The 23,700-nt window shown below is 29.7% G+C and overlaps 2 protein-coding genes and 1 pseudogene across 3 annotated transcripts; 1 reads left to right on the top strand and 2 right to left on the bottom strand.

Moving 5' to 3' along the window:
- Window positions 1–568: 568 nt before the first annotated feature.
- On the bottom strand, window positions 569–1,377 carry LOC108487683 (uncharacterized). Of its 2 annotated transcripts, none has more exons than XM_017792068.2 (2): window positions 1,076–1,377; window positions 569–965 (listed from the first exon to the last, which is right to left on the bottom strand). In XM_017792068.2, the coding sequence occupies exons 1-2, from the start codon at window positions 1,221–1,223 to the stop codon at window positions 721–723; spliced, it is 393 nt and encodes a 130-aa protein (XP_017647557.1). In that variant the 5' UTR covers window positions 1,224–1,377; the 3' UTR covers window positions 569–720. The 2 variants fall into 2 exon arrangements, with proteins under 2 accessions (XP_017647557.1, XP_017647548.1); XM_017792059.2 differs by having other exon boundaries at window positions 569–968.
- A 5,223-nt stretch (window positions 1,378–6,600) lies between these two features.
- LOC108476146 (phospholipase D alpha 1-like) lies at window positions 6,601–11,317 on the bottom strand (annotated as a pseudogene).
- A 9,063-nt stretch (window positions 11,318–20,380) lies between these two features.
- Window positions 20,381–21,590, top strand: LOC108486631 (ethylene-responsive transcription factor WIN1-like). Its single transcript, XM_017790785.2, has 2 exons — window positions 20,381–20,710; window positions 20,795–21,590. Exons 1-2 carry the CDS (start codon window positions 20,631–20,633, stop codon window positions 21,315–21,317), a joined length of 603 nt encoding a protein of 200 aa, XP_017646274.1. The 5' UTR covers window positions 20,381–20,630; the 3' UTR covers window positions 21,318–21,590.
- The last annotated feature ends 2,110 nt before the right edge of the window (window positions 21,591–23,700 follow it).

Raw genomic sequence — 23,700 nt, forward strand, 5'->3', positions numbered from 1 at the left:
ATTCATTTGAACATGAACAACCATTTGCATAGGTTCATCTTGGGCGTGTTTTAAATAAATATTAAAATTTATTTATTTTAATTTTAAATATTTGCTGCACTGAAGTAAATGTGGCACAATTATGTATTGCTATTTGGTTATTTTATTAGTCACATCATTACTTAAAAGTAGAAATTGATAAAGTTTTTAACAGTAGTATTAGTTTGCTCTTTAATATAAAGTATAAGAACTAATTTATCCATATTTTGAGTAGTGGGGATAAAATGTAATTTAATCTCTGGTACAAAAGCCTACATGGTATTTTGCATAATCCTACTTATCCTTTAAATCCATCCCACTTATATAAAATAACTTTTAAAAATTCAAAACATCATTTAACAATATATATGGATAGAATTTTAACAAAAGATCAATAAACACTTTTTTCTAACCTAAATAATTAATTTACTTATTTTTTAAATTTAATATTTAATTTAAAGACATAATGATAAAAGCATTTCTTTTAGAAACCAGTTGACATTTTTTTCTTAATTAAAAATAATAATAATATCCAAAGAAAAACTAAATCTTTTTCTTAATCAATACAACTTTTACAAAAGAAAATACTATACTAATTACAAAATTACAGAACACTCGCACAAACTGTAGTTAAAAAGAAAAACAATTATGATTGTACAGGAAATAAAAATTTTAAAAACCCCTATCTTTCTTTCATTTTTCTCAGTAAGAATAAGCCAATCGTTGAACACCACGATCCCTTAGAATTCCATTGTAAAGAGCAACTCTGTTCGCAGGCATTTCTCCTCCATGTTTACCACCATCACCACCAAATTTCTTCAACTTTGATGAAGAATTATTTCTAAATATTCTAACGTGATTCTTCAACTGTAATCCATCGCCTCTGGGCTCCATCACATCTTCTGCAAAGTGCACTTTCTTCTTCTTTTTCTTCTCCCTTTTCCTCCCTTCTTTAAACAACAACAAAGAAAACAAAAACGGTGAAATGATTAAGAACAGTGTGTTAACATATACGCATGCAATATGTTAGAGGCAGATGGGGTATGTATCTATGTACCAGAAGATATGCAGGAGCGAAGAACTTGTTGTGAAGGATGGGGGAGAGGGAAAGATTTCTGATATCGAAAAGCGAGAAGAATTACAGTGCCTGAGACTGCCATAGCTGTTGCAAGCACCATTCCTTGAGAGCTCAACATTGAAGCCATGATCAGAAGAAAAGATCAACCCCCCCCTTTTGTAGGTTGAAAAACGGGTGAGAAAATTGATGCTTTTGTTTTGGTTTTGAACATAGGCAAACCAGTGGGAACAGGGAACGCTGCCTTTCTAGAATAAAATATTGGAATTAAATGGGCGATATTTTATAGTATTTATAGCCTGATTGGTGTGGGTCTTTTCTTTTTTATTTCTTTTGTACTTTTTTTTTTTTTGCATGTGAGAGAAACTTCCGAAGAAAAACTATGTCATGAAAAGCTGAAAAAGCAAGCCTATGGTGCTTTAGGAGGGGACTCTAGGTGTCACATTTTCCTTCATCCGCTGCTCCTACCCTACTCCTAGGTTACTTAATACATTGTGTTTTAATTTGATTGATATTAATATTATTATTAATATAAAAAATATTAATATTATTATTAATATAAAAATATAAATTAAAATATATTAAAATATATTATTATTTTTATTTATAAGTTAAAAGAGATATAAATAATTTAAATATAATGTTAAAAAGGATATATCTAATCAAAATTTACATTAAAATTATTAATATATGGACAATGTCAAATTTCCTTTTATTGAAATTAAGATATTGTAATAATAATCAATTTTATCATAAAATTAAACAATTAATTATAAAACATATTTTATTTTCGTAAATAAAATTGAAATCCCAAACATTAAAGAAAAATAGATAAACAACCATTACCCTACAAATATTGATGATGTCAATTGCTTCTTAAGGAAGGAGTAGATGGGCAACATCTTATGATGACACCACCTCATATTTCAGATGGGTATTTTTCTTTTAAAGATCTTGAGGTCATTGTAAATTTCCAGATTCTTGGGGAGAATTAGTGCTGCACCCTTCATGTCATTGATACATGTTAATTTCATTGGCTGTAGAGTGAAGGAAACCGACAAAGATGTTGAGGATAAGGTTGTGTCTTTCATACCCTTTTATCTTTCGTTTGAACAAACCTTGCTTCCATTATTGGAAAGAGTAGACATATCAGTTTTAATGTCATTAAATGTTTTTAATTTTCAAATTCCATTAACCCCAGTGTGATTAGATTCAGCCCATATCTTAATTTTAGCTTAAATTGAATTCTAATTACCCACTTCAACTACATTTCTATCTACAAATAACCCTTCTTCCAAGAGGGTAAAAAATGACACATTATCTAATCTCTACTCAAGTACAACCTCAGCTCCCTAAACTCATCATTTTTAATATCACCCATTCTAACCACTTTTTTAACGAATCACCATAGTTGTGTTCTCTAATATTAAATTTTAAATTTTAAATTCAATTGTTAACATTATATTTTTGTTAAATTTATTGGTATATAGACTAAATTTATAAAGAGTACGAGGACTTCTAACATATTTTAACCTTTTTAAAAATCATAATTTTGTTCTTTTAAACTAGATAAGCTACACCATTAGTCACCAAACTATGGGTAAGTTTTTGTTTAGTTACCGAATAATTTAAAATTTTTCATTTAAGTTATTGAATTGTTCAAAATATTTTATTTAATTCATTGGGTTATTAAGTTTATTTTTTTTAAAGGTTCAGTCAACGAGTTTCAAGCGACGATTTGACGATTGGTATAGTGGATTAACATCTATCGACAGTAGAATAACATACCTTAGATCTAAGTCAATCTGACAATTAGTGTCAAAGATCAAAGAAAAAAGTTGTTTGAATTTTAGTTTACAAATTCGTGATGTTTAAAGTTGTTTCATGAAAAAAAATTGTAAAAGAGAAAGGGAAAGAAAGCTTTCAATTGATGCAGGCAATGCAAACAGAGAAAGTCATATACCATTAATTTTAACAGCTCAGTGACCAAAATAAAAACTTTTGAATAGTTTAATTATGAAATTATAAATATTTTTAGTTAAATAACTAAAATAAAAATTTACAGCTGAAAAAGATAAATTGATTCGTGAGCATTCCAAAAGCAGAAGAGTGGGTTTCACGCTTTAGAAAAGAGCATTTGTAGAATGTAGATATTAGTGTTAATTTGTGGTTGGAGTTCCTAAGAGTTGAGTAGACTAAATTAGTCATTTTATTTTAAATGAATCATAGAATCAAATGAGTTTGAATTATAATAGTATTAAAATTTACAGTATAAAAATATTTTAAAATTTATTATTTTTTATTGCAGTTCAATTTTAAATAAAAATTTTATTTACAAAATTATCAAAATTTAAAAATATTAATCCACATAATATTTTTAAAATAATAAAATTAATTCTATTATAATTTGATGTTGTTTAATTATTTTTATAGTATAAAAATTAACACAGGCCCAGGTCAACATATACTTATTTAAAGGTTCGGTGAATGTACGTGGGAAGTGCCTGAGCCACCAAAAGTCTATGAGCTTTGACTCCCAGAGATGGACAGTACGGTTTTTTATGTTAATAATATAAAAAATTACAAAAATAAGGTGGAAGCAAATTATTTATAAAAATAAGCTATTTTGAACAGTAAAAAGGTCGTACATCACCTATAAAAATATTATTTTAATAAAATAAAATAAAATAAAATAAAAATTTTAATTTAAAAGGAGTGACGCTAAAATGTTAAGCTACATTCTTTTTGAATTTTTAAGAATTTAATTTTATAAATTTAAAAAATTATGAAAATATCTCAATTTTAAAATTAATTATAGGAATGGTCTGATTTTTACAGTAAAGTTGGGTGTCACCACTTTTCCGGTCGGTACCATCCTAAAATCCCCCCAATCATATGCTTTAATCATTAAAAAATATTTTTTGAGGTAAAATGTTTAGAGACCTAATGAAGTAATTACCCTTTTTAGATTGGTTGAAAAAAAGTGCCACATGAGAGTACGACGACACCAAATAAACTTTTGATTTATTTGCATGTTAGGTTTGTCCTTTTTATATTAAATTTAAACGCCCTTGAAAGATATAAGAATATAAAATAAAATCTTCTCATTTTTTTCTTAAAACAACAAAATTAATATATATATAAAATTCTTATTTAAATTACCCAAATATATCCCTAAAAAACTTCCTCAAGTTTATCTAAATTTAAACATTTTCAATTCATTCCCTAACATATTTAAATTTAGATAAATTTGAGGAAATTTTTGAGGAAATTTTGTGAGAGGGATATGGGGTAATTTAAATAAAAATTTTATATAATTTTTAAAGTTTATTGTTTTTAAAGAAATAAAAAATGAGAAGAATTTATTTTGTTATTGTTATATCTTTTAAAGGCTAATATGCAAATAGACCAATAGTTTAATTTGGTGTCACCGTGACACCTTTCAATAAATCTAAAAAAGATAATTACTTCATCAAGTCCCTGAATATTGTACCATTACACACTTCAGTCCGCCATCAATTTGTTAGGTGACATCAAAAAATATTTTTATTTTATATTTTTTTATAATGATTAGAGCATGATTGGAGGGATTTTTAGGGTGGTGCCGCCTAGGAAAATGTTGACACCCAACTCTACTGTAGAAATCAGGCCATTCCCATAATTAATCTTGAAATTGGATCATTTTCATAAATTTTTAAACTTAAAGGGTTAAATTCCTAAAAAAGCCCCCTTTTTTCATTCCAACTTTTACTTTTTAAAATTTCTTTTATATATATTTTAGTTTTATAATTTTATAGCTACAAGTGGGGTAGGTGTGATATAATTTTAAATTTCATACCTCTATTTTATAAAAATTAGAAGTTAATCCATTTATTTTAATTTATCATAATTTGATATTTATATATTTTTGAATTTAAAAATTAATCATATTATTTAAAATTATTAAATTCAATCATCAAACTACTTAATTCAAAATCAGCTGTGTATCAAATTTGTATACAAAAATTTATAAAATCATCAATTTAATAATTTATATGAGATAAATTAAAAAAATTGTAATTTTGGGTTTTAGAAGTAGAGAAACAACAGCAGTTGATGAGAAAATGAGGTTTTATTAAATAAATAGTTTGGTGTTTAAAGAAAATGGTATGAGAGCTCCGACTTTAATTAAATATCCAAAAGCATATTTTTAAAATATCTTCGGCATTGGAAGAAGTTGAGATTTGTTTACCTAACCTTGTGGACGGAGCTTGCATATAACTGACAGCTCCGACTTTAATTAAATTAATTTTTTTATTATTAAATAGATTAATTTAATTTTTATATTTTCAAAAGGAATCTCAACCGAGAACACCACTTTCGTTTACCCCCTAATCATTAATGTTTTAAAAAAATTTATGTTGCTTAATGACACCGGATTGAAGTTTGATTATATAAAATATTTAGGGACTTGATGAAGCAATTATCTTTTTTAGATTGGCTGAAAAGGGGTACTGCCTAACTGTACGGTATCGGTGATACCATATTATATAGTTTTTAACTTTTAGTTTATTTGCATGTTAGGTCTATCCTTTTTTTAAATTAAATTTAAATAGCCTTTAAAAATATAATAATAACAAAATAAACTCTTTTCATTTTTAAAATTTTTACAAACAATAAAATTAAAAATATATATAAAATTCTTATTCAATTACCCAAATATATCCCTCAAAAAATTTCTTCAAGTTTATCTAAATTCAAATATACTAGGAATGAATTGAAAATGTTTAAATTTAGATACACTTCAGGAATAGCAAGAGTTGTTGCTTTCAAGGACCAAAATCGGACCGAATGTTTGGAATTGATGATGATCATGAAGATTGGTGTATGCTGCAAATAAACGAAAAAAAAAATAGACTAATTATAGGGAGGTTCCCAGCTTTAGTCAAAAATAAAAAAGAATGTCACGTTAGCAATCCGTTAGTTGATTAAAGGAATTTTTAACAGTAGTGACCAATTCGAACGATTATCTTAATTAGAGTTACTAAATTGATAAAAAAAATTAGAGTGAGGAACTATGCTATTTTAAAGCGACATACGGTCTAGTTTACTTAAATTTATATATGAATGGGTATTTTAATAATTTTATAACTGAGTTGATATCTACTTAACTCATGATATAAGACACCAACTTAGTAAAACACTAGAATAAGTATAGATATCTTGAGTTAAAAAGGGAAAGGTGAATAACGATGCTTGCCATTAATATAACGTTATGGTTTTTGAGTGAACCAAATTAGTAATGCATGGAGAAGGACATAAGGGGCAGAGGTAAATTCATGGTGGTTAGAGATTTAGATCAGCTAAAACAAAGGAAAAGTTATATATGCAGGGAACATTCTTATCTACCCACTATTGTCAATTAGGCAAAATGGCTTCATAGCTACATTGTCATTTTCTTCAAGGTTGCTTCCAACTAAAGTTTAATCTAGAGTTTCTTCAATCAAAGAATACAATCATTCTGACCGTCAGACAATTAGATTACTGAATTTAGGTAGTGAGAATGGAAGGAAGGATCCAGATTTGGATTCAAGAACTCGACCTTTGGTGTCCGGAGATATTCCAATCCTGCAAGCTCTTTCACCTCTCCATCACTGCTAACTCCAATCGGATAGCTTAGCAAATGGCTTAGCAGCTTATTATCTAACGACTCGCATGCGTATAGATCCCAGTATTCCTCAACTACCTTCCGTACGAATTCCAAGCTCTCTGGCTCAAGAAAGGACTTATCAAGCTTGCGTAAGTGCTCATACCACAATGCCATACGTAATCCATGAATTTGGCCCCTCACTGGCTCCTTAGTCGAAAGGCGATACGGTTGGTAGGCACCCATTGCAATTTCTGTATCCTTGGCACCATCTATTGATCTTTGATTGATGTTGGCAGATCCGGTTATAATGCATTCATCATCAACCGTGGAAACGGAACTGTCCCTAGTTTAGCTGTTGGAGAATAAATGAAGATAGCATACATCAAATGTGCAAATGTATCAAACTAACTTACCAATCATCATCTTGGCATGAACATAGATCATGAAATGCATGGATTGCTGAGCTCCATCGTAACTGGTATGAGGTTGAGGTCTTTTTGGAGTTTCGTATTCGCCACAAATCCTTCTCTCTGTTACCAAGGCAGAAAAATGATAAATAGTCTTTCGGGTTTGCCTTGATTCCATTGGCATGCGGAACCTGAACAACATCTTTGTACATCATCTCCATGGTTAACTTTTGCTAAATCAATATTGCCTGAACAGATTGGCTGTTAGGGATACCCTCTTGCCATATTGGAATGACAATGTAGACAGTAAACCTCTTGTCGAAACTATTTTTTTAATAAAGGGCGTCGATTTATTTAAAAAAAAATAGAGTCGCCACCAATCATTTTTATTTAGGTGTGATCGGATCATCTAGAAATTTAGTCGTTTTAATAAAATATTTCGATTTATTAAAACAAATGATTTCGGTCTACGAAAATTGAGAAAACGAGTTCGGGAGTCGGTTACGTGCGAGGAAGGATTAGCACCCTCGTCACGCCCAAAATTGGTACCTAATCGATTAATTAATACCTTAATGTCGAAAGTTGAAAAGATTTTAAAATAAATTTTAAAATACGATCCCTTCTCATGAATACTAATTTTAAAACGCCTGAATTATGTTGAAACGAGCATCAAAGACTTACTCGTCCCGAGATAGTAAGGTGTCACATCCAGTAAGTTAGGACGTGACGTTTAAATCCTCGGGAGCAAGTTTGCCTTTAATCTTTGTCGAAAGATTGTGTAGTTTAAATCTAAAAGGATATTTGGCTTTTTAGGTTTAACAAGAAAATCGAAACCCAGTAAGTTAGAGTACGATTTCTTGAATTCCCAAAACGCGAAATATTGCCTTACTTTGAATAAAAACGAATGCGACATTTAAAAATGTGCGTTTATTTTTTGGAATAAAACGGTCCATACTTAGATAAATACACTTGAGCTTAATACACAATGTGATGTAAATGGAATAAAAAGGAATGATAATATCGAATATGACATAATAATTTGGCCATGAAAATATTACAATAATGAATCACAATGATATGAAGATACAAATGAATGGATTATAAAACACATAATGGCGATAATCACACAACACATATTTTTTATATTTCAACATTAATAATCAAAAAATAAAAATAAAGTGAATGATATAAAACAATTTGAAATAGACAATAAGACAATTTTAAAATGAATAATATGTGGAAAAACAAATTTAAAATAGATACTATATATAAAAAACATAAACGAGTTAAAATCATTGATGTATATGTAACAATAAAACAAACAATTTATAAAACATTTTAAAATGACATGAAGAAATTTATCATAAATAATATATGAAAAATAAGTTTAAAATAAATAATATGCATGAAATATACATATACAAACAATTTAATATAAGTAATAGATATGAAATCTTAGAATAAATGATAATAAAGAGATTTACAATACATAATAAAAGAATTTAAAATAGTTTATATCTAAAATAGTATAACAAAATAACATATAAGAAATTTTTACAATAAGTAATATACACATATGAAAGTTTAAAATAAAAGATATAAGAAAAGAATTTCAAAATAATACATATATTAGTTATTTTATTTCGTTTCCTTTGCGCGTTGCTCCGGTTCTGCTTGCTTTCTCCCCTTTTTGCATGTTTGCAGGTCCATGGAGGGTCAACGGATGAGGGAGTTTCCACTTCCGTGCAAGGAGAGTTGACCCTCGGGCGGAGTGTGTGCTGAAGCGCGTGGGTGAAGGCTGCGGCGCGAGGGAGGCTCAGAAATCCTAGGGTTCCTGAGTTGGTTTAGTGTTTTCGACCTATTGAGCTGATAGGAATTGGGTTAGGGATTTTAGGTTATGTTTGGGCTATTTGTTAATTGGGCTTGCTGAGTTTTTGATGTTGTGAATGGACTCTAATAATTTGGACTTTATCTTATATTTAATTGGTCTCTTCTCTTTTTTTTTTTGGGTTATTGGTTTAGCTCCGGGCAAAATAGACCCATTACGCCTCTCACTAGCTTTGATCTTACTAACAATCTTTAGCGACGGTTCCTTCGCAATAAGATGTAAAGCACCAACCTCTTCAACCTATACTTCATCTGAATTCCAGCTGAAAGAACTGCCAACAAAATATTGGTTTTCAATGTAGATAAAATTCTTTACTCGACGAATGACATTAATGTATGCATCCTGTATGCTTCAGTCAATAACATGATCCTTTCCGCTGACAAGACTTGATCTGGCTGCACCTTTGGGGTTTTTGGGAAAGCCAAAGGCAGCTCCACCATCAATGGACCGGAATAGTTGAACATTCAATGTTTCATGATCTTCAGGGAGAGTCACTGGCGATGGAGGGATGAATATAACATGCAATTCTCGTAATGGAACAAGCAAGTCTTTCTCTCCTTGCTTCCTCCACCTCTGCTCAAAATTTAACAATACGTCCTAAGCAACAGGTCCTTCCAATTGACAATAAATATCATGCCAAGGCTCCCTTGGCCCTCCTTTCACAATGGAGGCATCATGGAAACAAGGTTGACGAAAATCATCATGATGGATTGTGCCTAAAGTCCTGAAAATGGGATGAGGAGTGTCATATCTCCCATCTGTAAGGTCAATGCCACCGATGAAGCTCACAATCCTCCTTTTTGATTCTCCATCAAGCAATTCACCGTCCACGACAACAACCTTTTGGTGATGAGTTAACATGGTAGATATCTCTATGTCTTGAATAATGCTATGCAAATTATCAGGGTTCCGTAGACATAAAACACAATGAACTTCACAGTTATGGAAATACTGTTTCATATCCTCATCATGTGTAGCCATCACTCTGTCTTTCTTAAGCAACCCAATATAAGTTCTATCATATCCTAGACGAGCATTAATACGCGAACACCTTCATTCGCTTTCTTTTTAAGAAGCTCACCAAGTGTCAAATCTCCATGTTTCGGCGTCTTCAAGTCTCTTATCATGGTCATTTTAGCATACACTGACCGCCTAGCAATGTAAATAAAATGTCTTGCTTTAGAAATGTCAGTGAAGATGTCCTCCTAGCATCGTTGTGGTTTGTAAAACTTACCGTCGGTAAGAGGGATGGTATCGGAAATGAACTTGTCATCAACATGAGCATCTTGGTAAAGTGTAACCCTGCAAACCTTCTCTTTGACTGAAGAATGTATATGGGACTCCTTTTAGCAATTGTTGAACAGGAACGTAAGCTCTTCCAATCAGGGTGGCCCCTATGGGATCATCTTCTTTGATAGAAAAAGCAACATTGGAAACCGTATGAGCACAATATATCTGAAATGACTCATGCCGTTGTGGGTTAGAGCATTCATTTTCTAGAAGCCTGGTTCTGCCAACTCGGGTGTCTTCTAAATCAATGGTCACATACAGTTTGGAAATTCCTTTCCCAACTCCTGCTCTATCTTCAATGTTATGCAATAGCTTCTGGAAAGAGAAATACCATTTAAAATAATGTTATGCATAACTTGACCTTCAAGTTAACCGTTGTTAACAACAAAGAAAATAAACGTAAATGAAATATTATATCCTAGGCTCAACTCAGAATGCAGAATCTGTCCAAAAGATTTCATTTTTTTCCTTAACAATTCTAAGAAAAAAAATTAAATATTGAAAAGCAGGAAGATTTCCTGAGGTATAGGGACATCTTGTCTTGATTGTCAAGAAACAACTGAAATTCTGATCCATCATCTTTAAAATCAGGAAAAGGTAAGATAAATTCATTATCCTACATAGTCTTTAAAAGAATTGAAGTGTTAAAAGTATTGTCCCGATTCTTGGAGTACAAGCAACATCTCTTTTAAGGTGTAGTTGCTAGCTATATTACTTGGATTCGGCTATGAGTGTTTGATATAATAATGCATCCGATACGGGTATCGTTAGATCTTTTTTCATATATTTGGAGAATCCTTGGTGGTCATATCTCCATACTCGTGTAGGACAAGAAAATGAAGAGTATGGTAGGAAGAGTTGTAGAGACATCTTTTGAGTTGAAGAAAGAAGGCGTACTTGCTCTTGCTAGGCTAGAGTTTGATGACAAGATAATGACAACAGAAGGGCTTTCTTACAGTAAGTGAAGCCTTCTCTACTGATCTTCCTATGGCATCTTTGTTGTTCATCATTTATTACAAAGTGAAAGTAACTATGTTATTCCGATTTCTTTTTCTCCAAAAATCGGTGTTTAGTACATATGATTCTCTAAATACTTGAAATAATGGTATTGAAATCACATGCATATAAAATATTTACGCGTAAGACAGAGGAACTAGTAATTTATATCTTAAGCATATAAATCTCCAATGAAGATGAGATTCAATTCTAAGGCGTATAACTAGAAATAAATAAGAATAATAAAATGAAAAACTGCTACATTAAACAAACGGGCTATCATTAATATTGTTCTAGCTTTTACGATCGATTTACCAAGTCTTTAATAAAGACGATGATATGTTATTCGGACTCAAAGCCTTGAATAAGTGGCGATGACTGGTCATAACTATACCTGGCAGAAAGCATTGCAGCAACCTGATCCAGAAAGCAGTGCAATGCTTTAGCAGGTAAACTTAATTCCTATAGAACCTAGCCACTGTTACTCTAGCAAATTGATTTTATTTGCAAATATCTGCTGCTGATGTTAGCACGTAAACAAGTGGTTGGGTTTTTTTTTTTTTTTTTTTTGAAAAGTCAAAATAGAAATTTTATTTCATCAGCAAAACTACAAACTCAAATGAAACAGACAAAGCTCGCCTTTGACTCACTGCAAAACCAGAAGCAGGAGGATCCGAAAGACTCTATAAACTAGCCCCTAACCCATGTCTCAGGTCCACGCCTACCCACACCCAACTTAACGACACAGTCCGCCTCACAATTAACAGTTCTAGGCACAGCTCTAAGCACCCAAAACCCATCAGCTGGTATGAGATCAGCTATATTTTTGCAGACATTACCGGAATACTTCAAATTTTTTTCTAAAATAGAAGTATTAATGACTCATTTGGTTATTCATATAATAACATAAAAAACCCTTATTTATTACAACATAAAATAAAATAAAAATAATATAAATTTAAAGCTGAATAAAATAAAACCTCTTCAAAATAAGCAAAAAATTTCTTCCACTTTTCTCGTAATAAACCATGTGAGTAGCTAAAGATGACTGATTGAAATTAGGCTTTTGCTAATTTATATACTAAAATATGACGAAAAATAATATTTTTGCTAAATGTAATGTAAATACGTATTTGTATAATATATATATTATAACTAATTTAGTTTTCTTACCTTCTTGGATCAACTGATTCAAATCCATCTTCCATTTTCTTCTCTTCATATATTTCTACAACTGCTAAGGCGAAACTTTATCTCCCAATGCATAATAATTTGTATTTTTACAAAGGAAATGTGAATATTTACAAGCAACCGTGTCCGTATGCCTAACGCTCACTCGATCTCGGCATCACTAATGCACTAATGAGAACTTAAAAATCTTAAAAGAAATTGGGTTATTTGTTTAAGTCTAATAGCATGATATGGTTACATTGTTTTAAAATCATTGAGGGTTATCTTCGTGGGAGCTTGATTTTTTTTAAAGAATTTTTGAAATATCATTTGTTAAGATTTAACAAAATTGTTCAATGGATCAGTATTATTTTTGAAAGAGATTTTATGTCTTAACTCTATGAGCGCCTGAAGAGGTGGTTGGTTCGTAGAGTAAGAGAATTTCATCAATTGGTCAAGAAGGTGAGTCATGTATCATGCCCCGCAAGTGAGCCACACCTCATCAAGCTCGAACCCAAGCTAACATGAGAGAATTAAGCCACGAGGTTCTTGGAGTGCCCTGGAAGACTCTAGAAGTTAGAATAAGGGTCTAAATCCGTGAAGGGCAAGAAGGTTATGTGAAAGGACTTCGTGAAGGTCATGGAGACCCGAATGGCTAAGGTTGAATTTGCTATGAGCAATGTCCTTATGAGGGTGGAGGATACCGAGGATTCCCTTAATGAGATCAAGTTTGAGATTAGTCAAGTGTGACAATGAAACAATGCCAGAAGTTATGGCCACTTTTTTAGCCATAGATAAAACGACAAAATTATCTTTGCCTTCAAATGTGTCAATAACCTCTAATGAGGATAATATTGAGAGTTTAACCAATTATTTAGTGGATGACACTTCAAAAACATCTCTCAAAGGAGTCTGCCCTCAACATAATGGAAAAGATAGAGTTTGTCAATTACCACAAATACTTGTTAATTTGCATCATCGACAACTTATTACCTTTAGAAACCCATAAGACAAATGAGAAGAGACACAATGAACGACCACTCTTTACTTCACTTAAATTTATAAGAAAAAGAAGGGAGAAAAAAATGGACCATTTCGTTTGGAGACTAGTGGCATAATAATAATATTGAAAACTATTGATGGGTCATTTGGGACCACATTGGTCTATGTTTTTCAACACTTACGCATGAGGATATCTTACGACAATAAAGATTGTTTCGTTGGCTACACATTAATGTCATGCATGTGGGTTTTGCTTTCCATTTCATGGCGTATTTTTACAGACAAAAACCTAGCCTAGAACGGATTATATATTGATAGCTACGTATTTTATATATTTTTTAATATGCCATTTATGTATATGAGTACATACAAACTACGTACTTGCATGGTTAATTAATAGATCCAGTTAAATGATGATCATCAATTGAGACTCAAGTTGTAATAATCGAGCCATGTGCTCAGAGGTTGCACTCCACCTTCACCTAACTCCCCTCTTTCTTTTAACCTTAGCTTAGGGTTCAAACCAGCAACCATAATAGAATCATTTTCATTTTTTCAATGTTTCAACCTTTTAGGTGGCCTTTTGCTTTCTTCTTATATCCAAATTTCAATGAAATGTAGTTGTTAAAAATATTATTACTAACAATATTATAATACTTATTAGGCTTGAAAAAGTGTAATTAAAATAGTAAAAATGGTATAATTACATGATTATATTACTAAACATTTTACTAGAAATGTGCCTGTAGTTTTCTCTCATCAAATACAACACAAAAGGTTAAGTTCCAAATATTTTCAATAATATTTGTTATATGATATAGTTCCTTTTATTTATTTATTTTTAACAATTAAGAGTTGAATTTTAAACCTTTTAGCTTTGGCTAAATGAAAAAAAATCATTTTAACCTCTCAAAACTTTTTAATTTTATCTCCATCATCAATACAAAAGTTTTTTTTGCTTCGTCACTGTTTTTAATTTAAAATTTTAGTTTATTATTAACAAACCATAATTTAATCTATTTATTTTTAAAAATAATTTATTTATTCAAATAGAAATAAATCAATACATTTAATGCAAAATTAATATAAGATTAAGTTAAAATGAATTTTAAATATTTAATATGAATTTGAACTTGAATTTCAATATAAGTGAAAGTAATTTGATTCCACTTTAAAGTTATTGTTTGTATGATTTGATAATTAGAAAAAAAAGCATTATATAAAAATATAATAGAGGAATGTTGTCCAACCCATGCTCATAGGGAAAAAAACATTCTCTTATTGGAGGGGAAGTAATAAAATTCCCCCCAAAAATAAATTACATTTTCAGAAAAATTATGTAGACACTGATAAAAATGAGTTAGAAAAATGAGAAGAAGGTAGGATTTGTGGATTTCCAATTAAAAAAGAATGTAGTAAAAGACACTTTAGCTTAGAATTCATGTTATAACTTATAATACAGATATTGTATGCTAACTGGTACCTCTGAACTATACCTTCTGTTTTTGGTACTTTTCATAAATCGTTATAGAACAAGAGCTTTCACTTCACCTTTCATAACCCACGAAATGTAGAAAACAATCTCATGAAGGTAACAGAAAATGGTGCATATGCTTGTTTACAGAGCCGGTACTAGGCAAAGTTAAAATCACATGATATCTCACAGCCCACAAGCCATAAACTAGGAAATGCTAGCTCGAGTTCTTTGACTCGACTGTACAGAAATGATTGGTAAAACCACAAGGCACCAGCCCTAGAAAAAAAAGGAGGACCACAGGGTTGCACATGCAATATGCAAAGTGACAAATTTATTTGGGGATGTGTTTTCAGTTCCTTGGCCAATGGAAGTTGAAGCTGATATCTGTGCCTATGTTTTATAACATTTCACCATCTAGCTGTAATGGGGTCAGTTGTTTCATCATCATCAATATCGTAATTAGAATTTCTTAGAGTTTTTTGACCCGAATTCTTGTTAAAAAAATAATACAGTGGTAAAATTAGGGGATCTGTTGTACGGACTATGTGGCACAAGTAGAATTTGTATAAAACTACACTTTTTCTACTTGACTTTGATTAGAATAAGGTTTTTTAAGCAACTCTTCTTTTATCATTCGATTTTCAACACCAGTGAATTTTCTACTCTGCCCATAGTTTTTTTTTTTTAAAAGATTTCTACGTAAAATCTATGTATTTTATTTTCCTTTCTTATTATTTTGTGATTGTTCTATACTACCATTGTCGACGTTAGTTTAATAGAACCCTAGAAGCAAAGTAATATGGAAATTTCTAAAAGAAAAAAAACCTTTCAATGAGGATACTTTGAGGTTAAAACAAAAATAATTGTTATATCTAAAAACATAACGTCCAAACTGTTGAAAGTAATACATGAAAGAATTATTTAAAATATGAAAGAGTTACTTAAAACATAAAGAAAAAGTTAAAAATTTAAGTAATTCATAATAAATGGAAGAATTGCTTAAAACATAAAAATGTTTTGAGAAATTAAAGAAATTAAGTAATTCGTAAACTTGAAAGTGTTTTTAGGAAGATTGAGTTATAGTACAAGAAAGAATTAGTTACTTCATGAAAAGGTTCCTTAATACAAGAAAATATTATTTATTTCGTAAAACATTGAAAGAATTACTTAATAGATGAAAAAGGTTATTTAAAATATGAAAAGAGTGAGGTTAAATAGAGAGATTTTTTAGAAACAAGTATGAAGTTGGTTTCATAATTTATTATTAGTGAGTTAATCTTAGTATTTAATTAGGTTAAAAGTGGATGAGATGTAGAAAATAGAATTTTGGCTTATGGTAAGATAGGTAAGATTTGAGAGGGCCAATGTGTAAAAGTATAAATATTAGAGTTGAAGTATAAAAGGGGTTTATGTTATTATTTGCCCAAGGGTATGAGAGCAAAATACCCATTAACTTAAAGCCATAGGAGGGAAAAGATGCAGTCTTTTCAAATTCACAAATCATTTCATTTTTTACAGGAGCAAAAAGTCTTTCATCTTCCTCATCCATTCTCTTCTCAACCAATTTTAGTAAGGTAAACACATTTACTCACCCATTCCATCATTCTTTTTAATTTTATGAATCTTATATTTCAAGGTTTTCTTTTGGCAATTCACGGTAACGTTTATTGAAGAGGAATTTTCGGAGAAACTCAATGTTTTCAAGGCTTTAAAGTTTTAAGAAAAGGGTTTTGCATGGATTGAACAATTCTTTTCCTCTCCATTCACATCACTTTTGCTCTAGAGAGGTTCATTTGAGTAAAAAGAAAATGTCTGATGAGTTCTTAAAAGGAAAGAATGTAGGAATCTCGAGCTTCTTGTTGAGTTTTAACATTAGATTATAGTTAAGGTAAGTTGGGATGCGAAAATGGATTCACCTTGATGGTTTCAATATAAATTCTCATTATATCTGCTCTTTTGGAAATAATATCTAGAATTACGCATAACCCTACTTTAACCCTTAAATAAGAGGATAATGTACTTCAGTGCACTCGAACCTATGTCTACCTGTACCGGCAACAATGTCAATACCAATAGAAGTAAGCATTCTTTGTGTTTATATGGAGTTTTGTGATAAATGTGAAGCATTAGGATGAGTTTATACAATAAGATGTGACGCGGTTGATTAGATGATTATATCTTACGCTAATTAATTGATCAATATAATGAATGATTTAGTTATTGTTTGATAAGTTAAAAAGTTTTGTGTTAGAAAATTTAAGTATTGAATTTAAATTATAAAATTATTTGATATATTGTTTAAAATTAATTATGAAATATAATTAGATTGTGTGATAAGTATAGATATTAAATTATAAAATAAAATAAAATTCTACATCTTAAAATAAATAAAATAGAATGTAATTACTTGAAAATATTTTCTATTAAGTGAAAAGTAGTACTTACTATTTTCTACTTTTTTATAGAAAAATTCTATCGGACTGTTTTGATCCGATAATTTTACGATGGAATTGAGATATATAAAAATTAGAAAATTCATGTGTTTCCTTGTTCTTTCCGGGAAAATTTCCTTTAAGACCTGTCTTCCTGTTTAATTGCGACTAATCATTATAAAAAAGTACAACAAAAAAAAGTAATGTAAGGTAGGCAGATGAAATGAATTGTGTTGGGCTAAGTATGGAAATGGAAACGGAACATATTACTGAATCAGTCGAAGTCAAGATCCGTAGTCTCCCACTTCCGTATTATGATTTGATGAGGGTCTCAATGATTCTTATTCAGCCACGACAACTGCAATTACCTTATGGGCCCGTTGGCATCCATACTTCTGAGATAGGCATGCCAAAATCAATGCTTGCTATTTTATTTCAGTAAAGGTTTTTGAAAAGGATTTTCTTGAAATATTATTTTATTCTTAGATTATTTCAATAAGGGTTTTTTAAAAGGAAGTTGTACAACTTTTATAATATTAATTGACAATAATTAATAGAAAAAATAGGTGGACCATCTTTGAGCAGTATAGATACTAATAGATTTAGTTTAACTCCATTTTCTAAAACCAATCTTTCCAAACATAAATGCAAGAGAGGGGTGAATAAAATAAGTGTCAATTAAATTCATTAAATTATTATTAAGTTTATTATTCAGTTATTCAACTTTAAAAAGTTAAAATATTATGATCAATATTGAATATTGAAGAAAAAATTATTTAAATTTAGGTTTGCAGATTTTTGTCGCTTCAAAACTATTTCATAAAAAAATAATTGTAAAAGAGAAAGAGAATATGAGGGTTTTTTATAAATCTAACTCAAAAATTAATTAATTATGTAAATGACCTATTTTTTAATAAAATACGTAAATAACCTAAAATCTATAGTAGAAGTTGGTGGAGCCAAAGTGTTTGGTGCCACCAACATGCCATGTCAGTAATCAGGATAAAAAAAATCAAATTTTTGGCGGAGCCATGTAAAATATCGCCACCTGTATAAATATTAAGGAAATATTGCGATTTTTGAAAAATGACGGGTTTTAAACAAATTTTCTTTTTTCTAGTGGAGGCAAATAATTTTGCGCCACCAGGTTCCAACGCACCTTTCGTCCTTTTTCTGGTTTTTTTTTTAAATTGTTTATTATTTTTTATAATATTTTAAATGTTTTATAATATTTGTTTTAAAATATACATTTAAAATATTATAAAATAAATAATAATAAAATTTAAAAAAACAAATAATAAAGAAAGAAAAAAAACAAATAATAAAAAAATCAGAAAAAGGACAAAAGGTGCATTGGAATATGGTGGCGCAAAATTATTTGCCTCCACCAGAAAAATGAAAATTTGTTTAAAACTCTCATTTTTCAAAAATCGTAGTATTTCCCTAATATTTATACAGGTGGCGATATTTTACATGGTTCCCTTAAAAAATTGATTTTATTATCCCAATTACTGACATGGCATATTGTTGGCACCAAATATTTTGGCGCTAAACATTTTAGCTCCACTAACTTTTACTGTAGATTTTAGGTTATTTACATATTTTATAAAAAAAGTAGGTCATTTACATAATTAATTAATTTTTTAGATTAATTTTATAAAAAGCTAGAAGATAAACTTTTGATTAAAAAGTCATACAACAATAATTTTAACAATGCAATAATTTAAATAAAACTTTTATACTTTTTAAAATTTGATAATTAAAATATAAATTTATTTATAATTTAATTACCGTAATTTTCGCATAAAATAATCTTTTACTTACACGGTCATTCTTATATTGAGTCGAGTCATATTCATAAATCAAAAGTTGACCGCATTAAACTTGCTCAAGGATACGAGACTGTAGTCTTTCCACATGAAAAAGGTCAAAGAAAAAAAAAAAAAAACAGTTAACAAGCTGTCTAAAAGGAGAGGCATGCATCTACCATCTGATTAGTGCAAGAGTTAATTAACGGGCACGTTGTGGATCTATAGCTTCTTGAACCGAAATTGTAGTTTTGTTAGGTTATAACTATGAATATAGCATACGGAAACAATAAGGGTGAGTGAGTCCAAAATCTTAAATTATGTCTCATCGTGGGAGTCTTGAGTAGTACTGAACAGTCAGTCAGTTTCTGATCTTAAAAGTGATAGTATGAAGTCATCACTGTTCAGGTTTTGCAGGACATTGCATATTTTTTGTTCAGCTTTGAACACAGAAAACAAAGCTGATCAGTTGGCATTGTTAGTAGCAGTACTCGATGCTGACTCGTGATTTATGTCATTTCCCCACCAACTACGATGTTCTAATATCATCTAATCACTTTTGTCCCAACCTATATTTATTGACTATTATAATTTGGCATTGGGAAAAAGTTGTGCCTATAAAATTGTTTATCTCGTATAATTCATTAAGTAATTTTATTATTTTTATCATGAATATAATAAATTATTCATATTTTATCACTTTTAAATATAAAAATCTTATATTTGTGCTTAAAAAGTTATTTAAATACTAGAATATTTATTTCTAAATCTTTTCTTAAGAATTTAGACTATAAACACTAAATAATATTTACAATTCAATTTATATTCTCTCAATATAACAACACATAACAAAATTTAAAGATTTTCTACAAGGTAAATTTTTAAGCAATTGATATTACCGAATTCCATTCAATAACTCTATACTCATTTTTCCTCAACAAGTTCATTGGGTAATTAGTTCCTTTGGCCTACATTAATACCTCTCTCCATGTGATGTTCTAAGAAAGGCCAATAATAAAAATAACTATTGGTAGTGTAAAGAAACCAAAACAATGAAAAGAAAAGTTGTCCCATCAATGTCAATTTTTTACATTACTTTCAATCACATGGAATTATATTGCATGAGAAGCAACTGATGACAGAGTAGTACATTATGCAAGGTAAGACCCATGTCATTTATTCGGTAGGTTTCTTATGGTTTTTAAGGAAGGTGTAGGTGACGAATGACTCTATAGGACGATACTTTTAATATTTAGCCGACAATCCATCTTTTCAGTTAAAACTTTCCGCTGTGTAAAATCTCCCTTCATATATGATATCTCTTAGCTCTCGTATGCACTCTCTTTCATCAACAATTCTATATCCATAGATGGTTCTTTTTTTCCTTTGAGCCTGATTTTTCCGCTGCCCTTTTCAACCCTCCATTTGTTTCCAAATTATGGTGCAATCAAAGAAGTTTAGAGGTGTTAGGCAGCGACACTGGGGCTCTTGGGTGTCTGAAATTCGCCATCCTTTATTGTAAGTCGTTTAAGCTACAAGATTTTCTTTTGTTTTTTGTTTTTTTGCCTTTATTCTCCTTTGATATGGTGGTATTTGTTGTAGAAAGAGAAGGGTATGGCTAGGAACATTTGAAACAGCTGAAGAAGCAGCCCGAGCCTATGACCAAGCAGCCATCTTAATGAGTGGAAGGAACGCAAAAACCAACTTCCCCATATCACAAACACCAAGTGGAGACCCAAAAGGCACTGAAAATACCCATTCAAGGGTACCATCAAATGAGCTATCTGAAATCCTCCATGCCAAGCTTAGAAAATGCAGCAAGGCACCTTCTCCTTCAATGACTTGTCTGAGGCTTGACACTGAGAATTCTCATATAGGAGTGTGGCAAAAGCGGGCAGGCCAGACCTCAGAATCCAATTGGGTAATGACCGTTGAGCTTGGAAAAGGAAATACTGAAGTTTCAGCGAATACGCTGCCTTCCAATAACCCAGGCTTCACTGGGCCTGAAGTGAGACCAGACATGGACGAAGAGGAGAGAATTGCACTACAAATGATAGAAGAGCTGCTTAATAGGAACTGTTCTTCATTTGATGTGCAAGAAGGAGATGGTAACTTGTTGCAGTAGTACCCATTAATTCTCTTGGGCTGTTAATTTGCTTTGGTTTGAAAAGTCATATAGTGTGTTGTATAGGATATTAATATCATGTCAGTCATCGGTGCATATATAAAAAATATATTAAGCATTCATGCAGAAAGGAGGGAAGGATACCATAATTAAGAAATTAAAGTCTGTCATATATATCACATAATTATAGCTTACAGCTATAGAAGGCGTCTAGTTTACATTTGCAAATGTTGTTTGTGAAAAAGAAAAATAATTGAATCATATATATATGAATTCTTTGTCTCGTATTTATATACTTCCAGTTATGTTTTGGTGTACTACCACATTCTTTTGAGTTTGTTTTAAGCAACAGTTTCATCCCAATATACCTTCTTTGAATCATGTATGAAATTGCATTCAAAATATTGACGTCTTTATTTTCATCAATAACATACTTCCATTATTAAAATTTTAAACCTACATCATATTTTACTCTTTATTTTAATTTTTTATGAGGTAAAATTTTGTTTTCATTTTTCTTCATATTCAAGTTTTTGAATGTAATCAAAGTGTGGGATTAGAAGTCAAATTTATTACAAGTTGGGAGGTGTTTTAAATATGAAATTTGAGTTTAGTTTGTTAGTTTCCAAAAACATGTAGATTTACAGGTTTTTGGCGATTGAAATTGGAAAATCCCTACCTTCGTCATCGGAAACTGAAAAACACACTCAAAATATCATTTTCACATCCATTTCTGTTGACCCCAATAGAATAATAATAATACCCTCATTAAATTATAACTAAATTTATAGTCATTTCAAAAATAAAATTTGAAATTGAGTTGTTAAGTTATTTTTTTTTGAAGTTCGATTATAGAGCTCTAAGCAATGATTCAATCATCCATATGGTGGATCAATAACTATCGACGCGTAGAATATATCTTAGATCAAAATTGATTTGATTAGTGTCGTGGATCGAAACAAAAAATTAATTAGATTTTGGTTTGAAAATTTATGATATTTAAAGTTATTTCATAAAATAAAATAAAAAAACCTAAAGTGTAGAAGAGAATGAGATGAAATTTTTCGACTGGTGCAGACTGTGCGAACAGAAAAAGTCACATTAAAAATAATTTTAACAACTTAATCACTTAAATGAAAATTTTTAAATAATTTAATGATATTTTAAAATCATTTAAAATTAAATAATCAAAACATAAACTTATTCACTAAAAAAGGGTTTAATATGGATTTTAATATGGATTTAAGGAAAAAAAAAAAAAGAGGCATTGAAGTTTTCGAGAAACTTGAAAAGAAAAACAAATGAGTAGTTTTAAATGAAAGTGGTGAAAATGATATATATTTGTTTTACATCACAGTAAATTTTGGTATTTGAGAATTCTTTCCTTGAAAATAAAATTGATTATAAGGAAGAAGGAAGAGATTGAATGGCAACTTCAAAGAGATATTTCTTACAGAGAGAATTGTAGAAAAGATTTCATTTATTTTAAAATAGTAAAATTAATTTATTTATTTAGATAAATATATTTGAGAATTTCAAAATTCATAAGTAAGTTTCGAGAGAAGATTTTACTAACTCAATTAATTTTTCTTTTCAAATTTTATCTCAATAAGTGATTTTTCAAAATTTTATTTAATTTAATACACATGATCTCATAATAAGATAAAAATTTAAACTTTAAAAATTATTTTTAAAATTTTCTTTATTAAAAATATTTATAAATTTTACAAATATAATAATATTCACATTGGACATTTTTATATTATTTATTTTAAAATAATTATTCTTATTTTATAACTTGTAAAATACCAATACTTTAATTTTTTAAAACCAATTATTTATTTAAACAAAACAATTATAAATCCTCATCAATTCTAAAATATTAACATTTTAAAAATCTCAAAAATTTAAAATTTCTGAACTAAACGCACTAATATTTTTTAATTACACATTTACGTTTCTATTACGTGAAAAAGATGATAATATGTCAGATTTTCATTTATGAAAATGATTTGAAAGTTGGTGCACTATATTGGCTAAAACAACACAACTTTTAGCGTAAATTTTATAGATAGTGACTTAATTATTAATCATCTAATAAAGATTTAATAATTTATTTTAGTAATAAATTTAATAACAGATTAATAACTTAGAACATCAATAATATTAATTTATAATTATTTATTTTTAAATTATAAACAAAATTAGTAAGTTATAAATCATATATTATTAATTTATAATTATGTATTTTAACATAGAATGATTGAATGATATGATGGTGGCATAACACATATTACCATGTCTTCTAACATAGGATTGTTCTCATGCTATTATAATTTTGAATTTTATATATATATATATATAGTTCTAACTAACTTTTCAA

Source organism: Gossypium arboreum, chromosome 7, assembly GCF_025698485.1.
Source record: "Gossypium arboreum isolate Shixiya-1 chromosome 7, ASM2569848v2, whole genome shotgun sequence".
In the NCBI taxonomy this organism is placed as follows: domain Eukaryota; kingdom Viridiplantae; phylum Streptophyta; class Magnoliopsida; order Malvales; family Malvaceae; genus Gossypium; species Gossypium arboreum.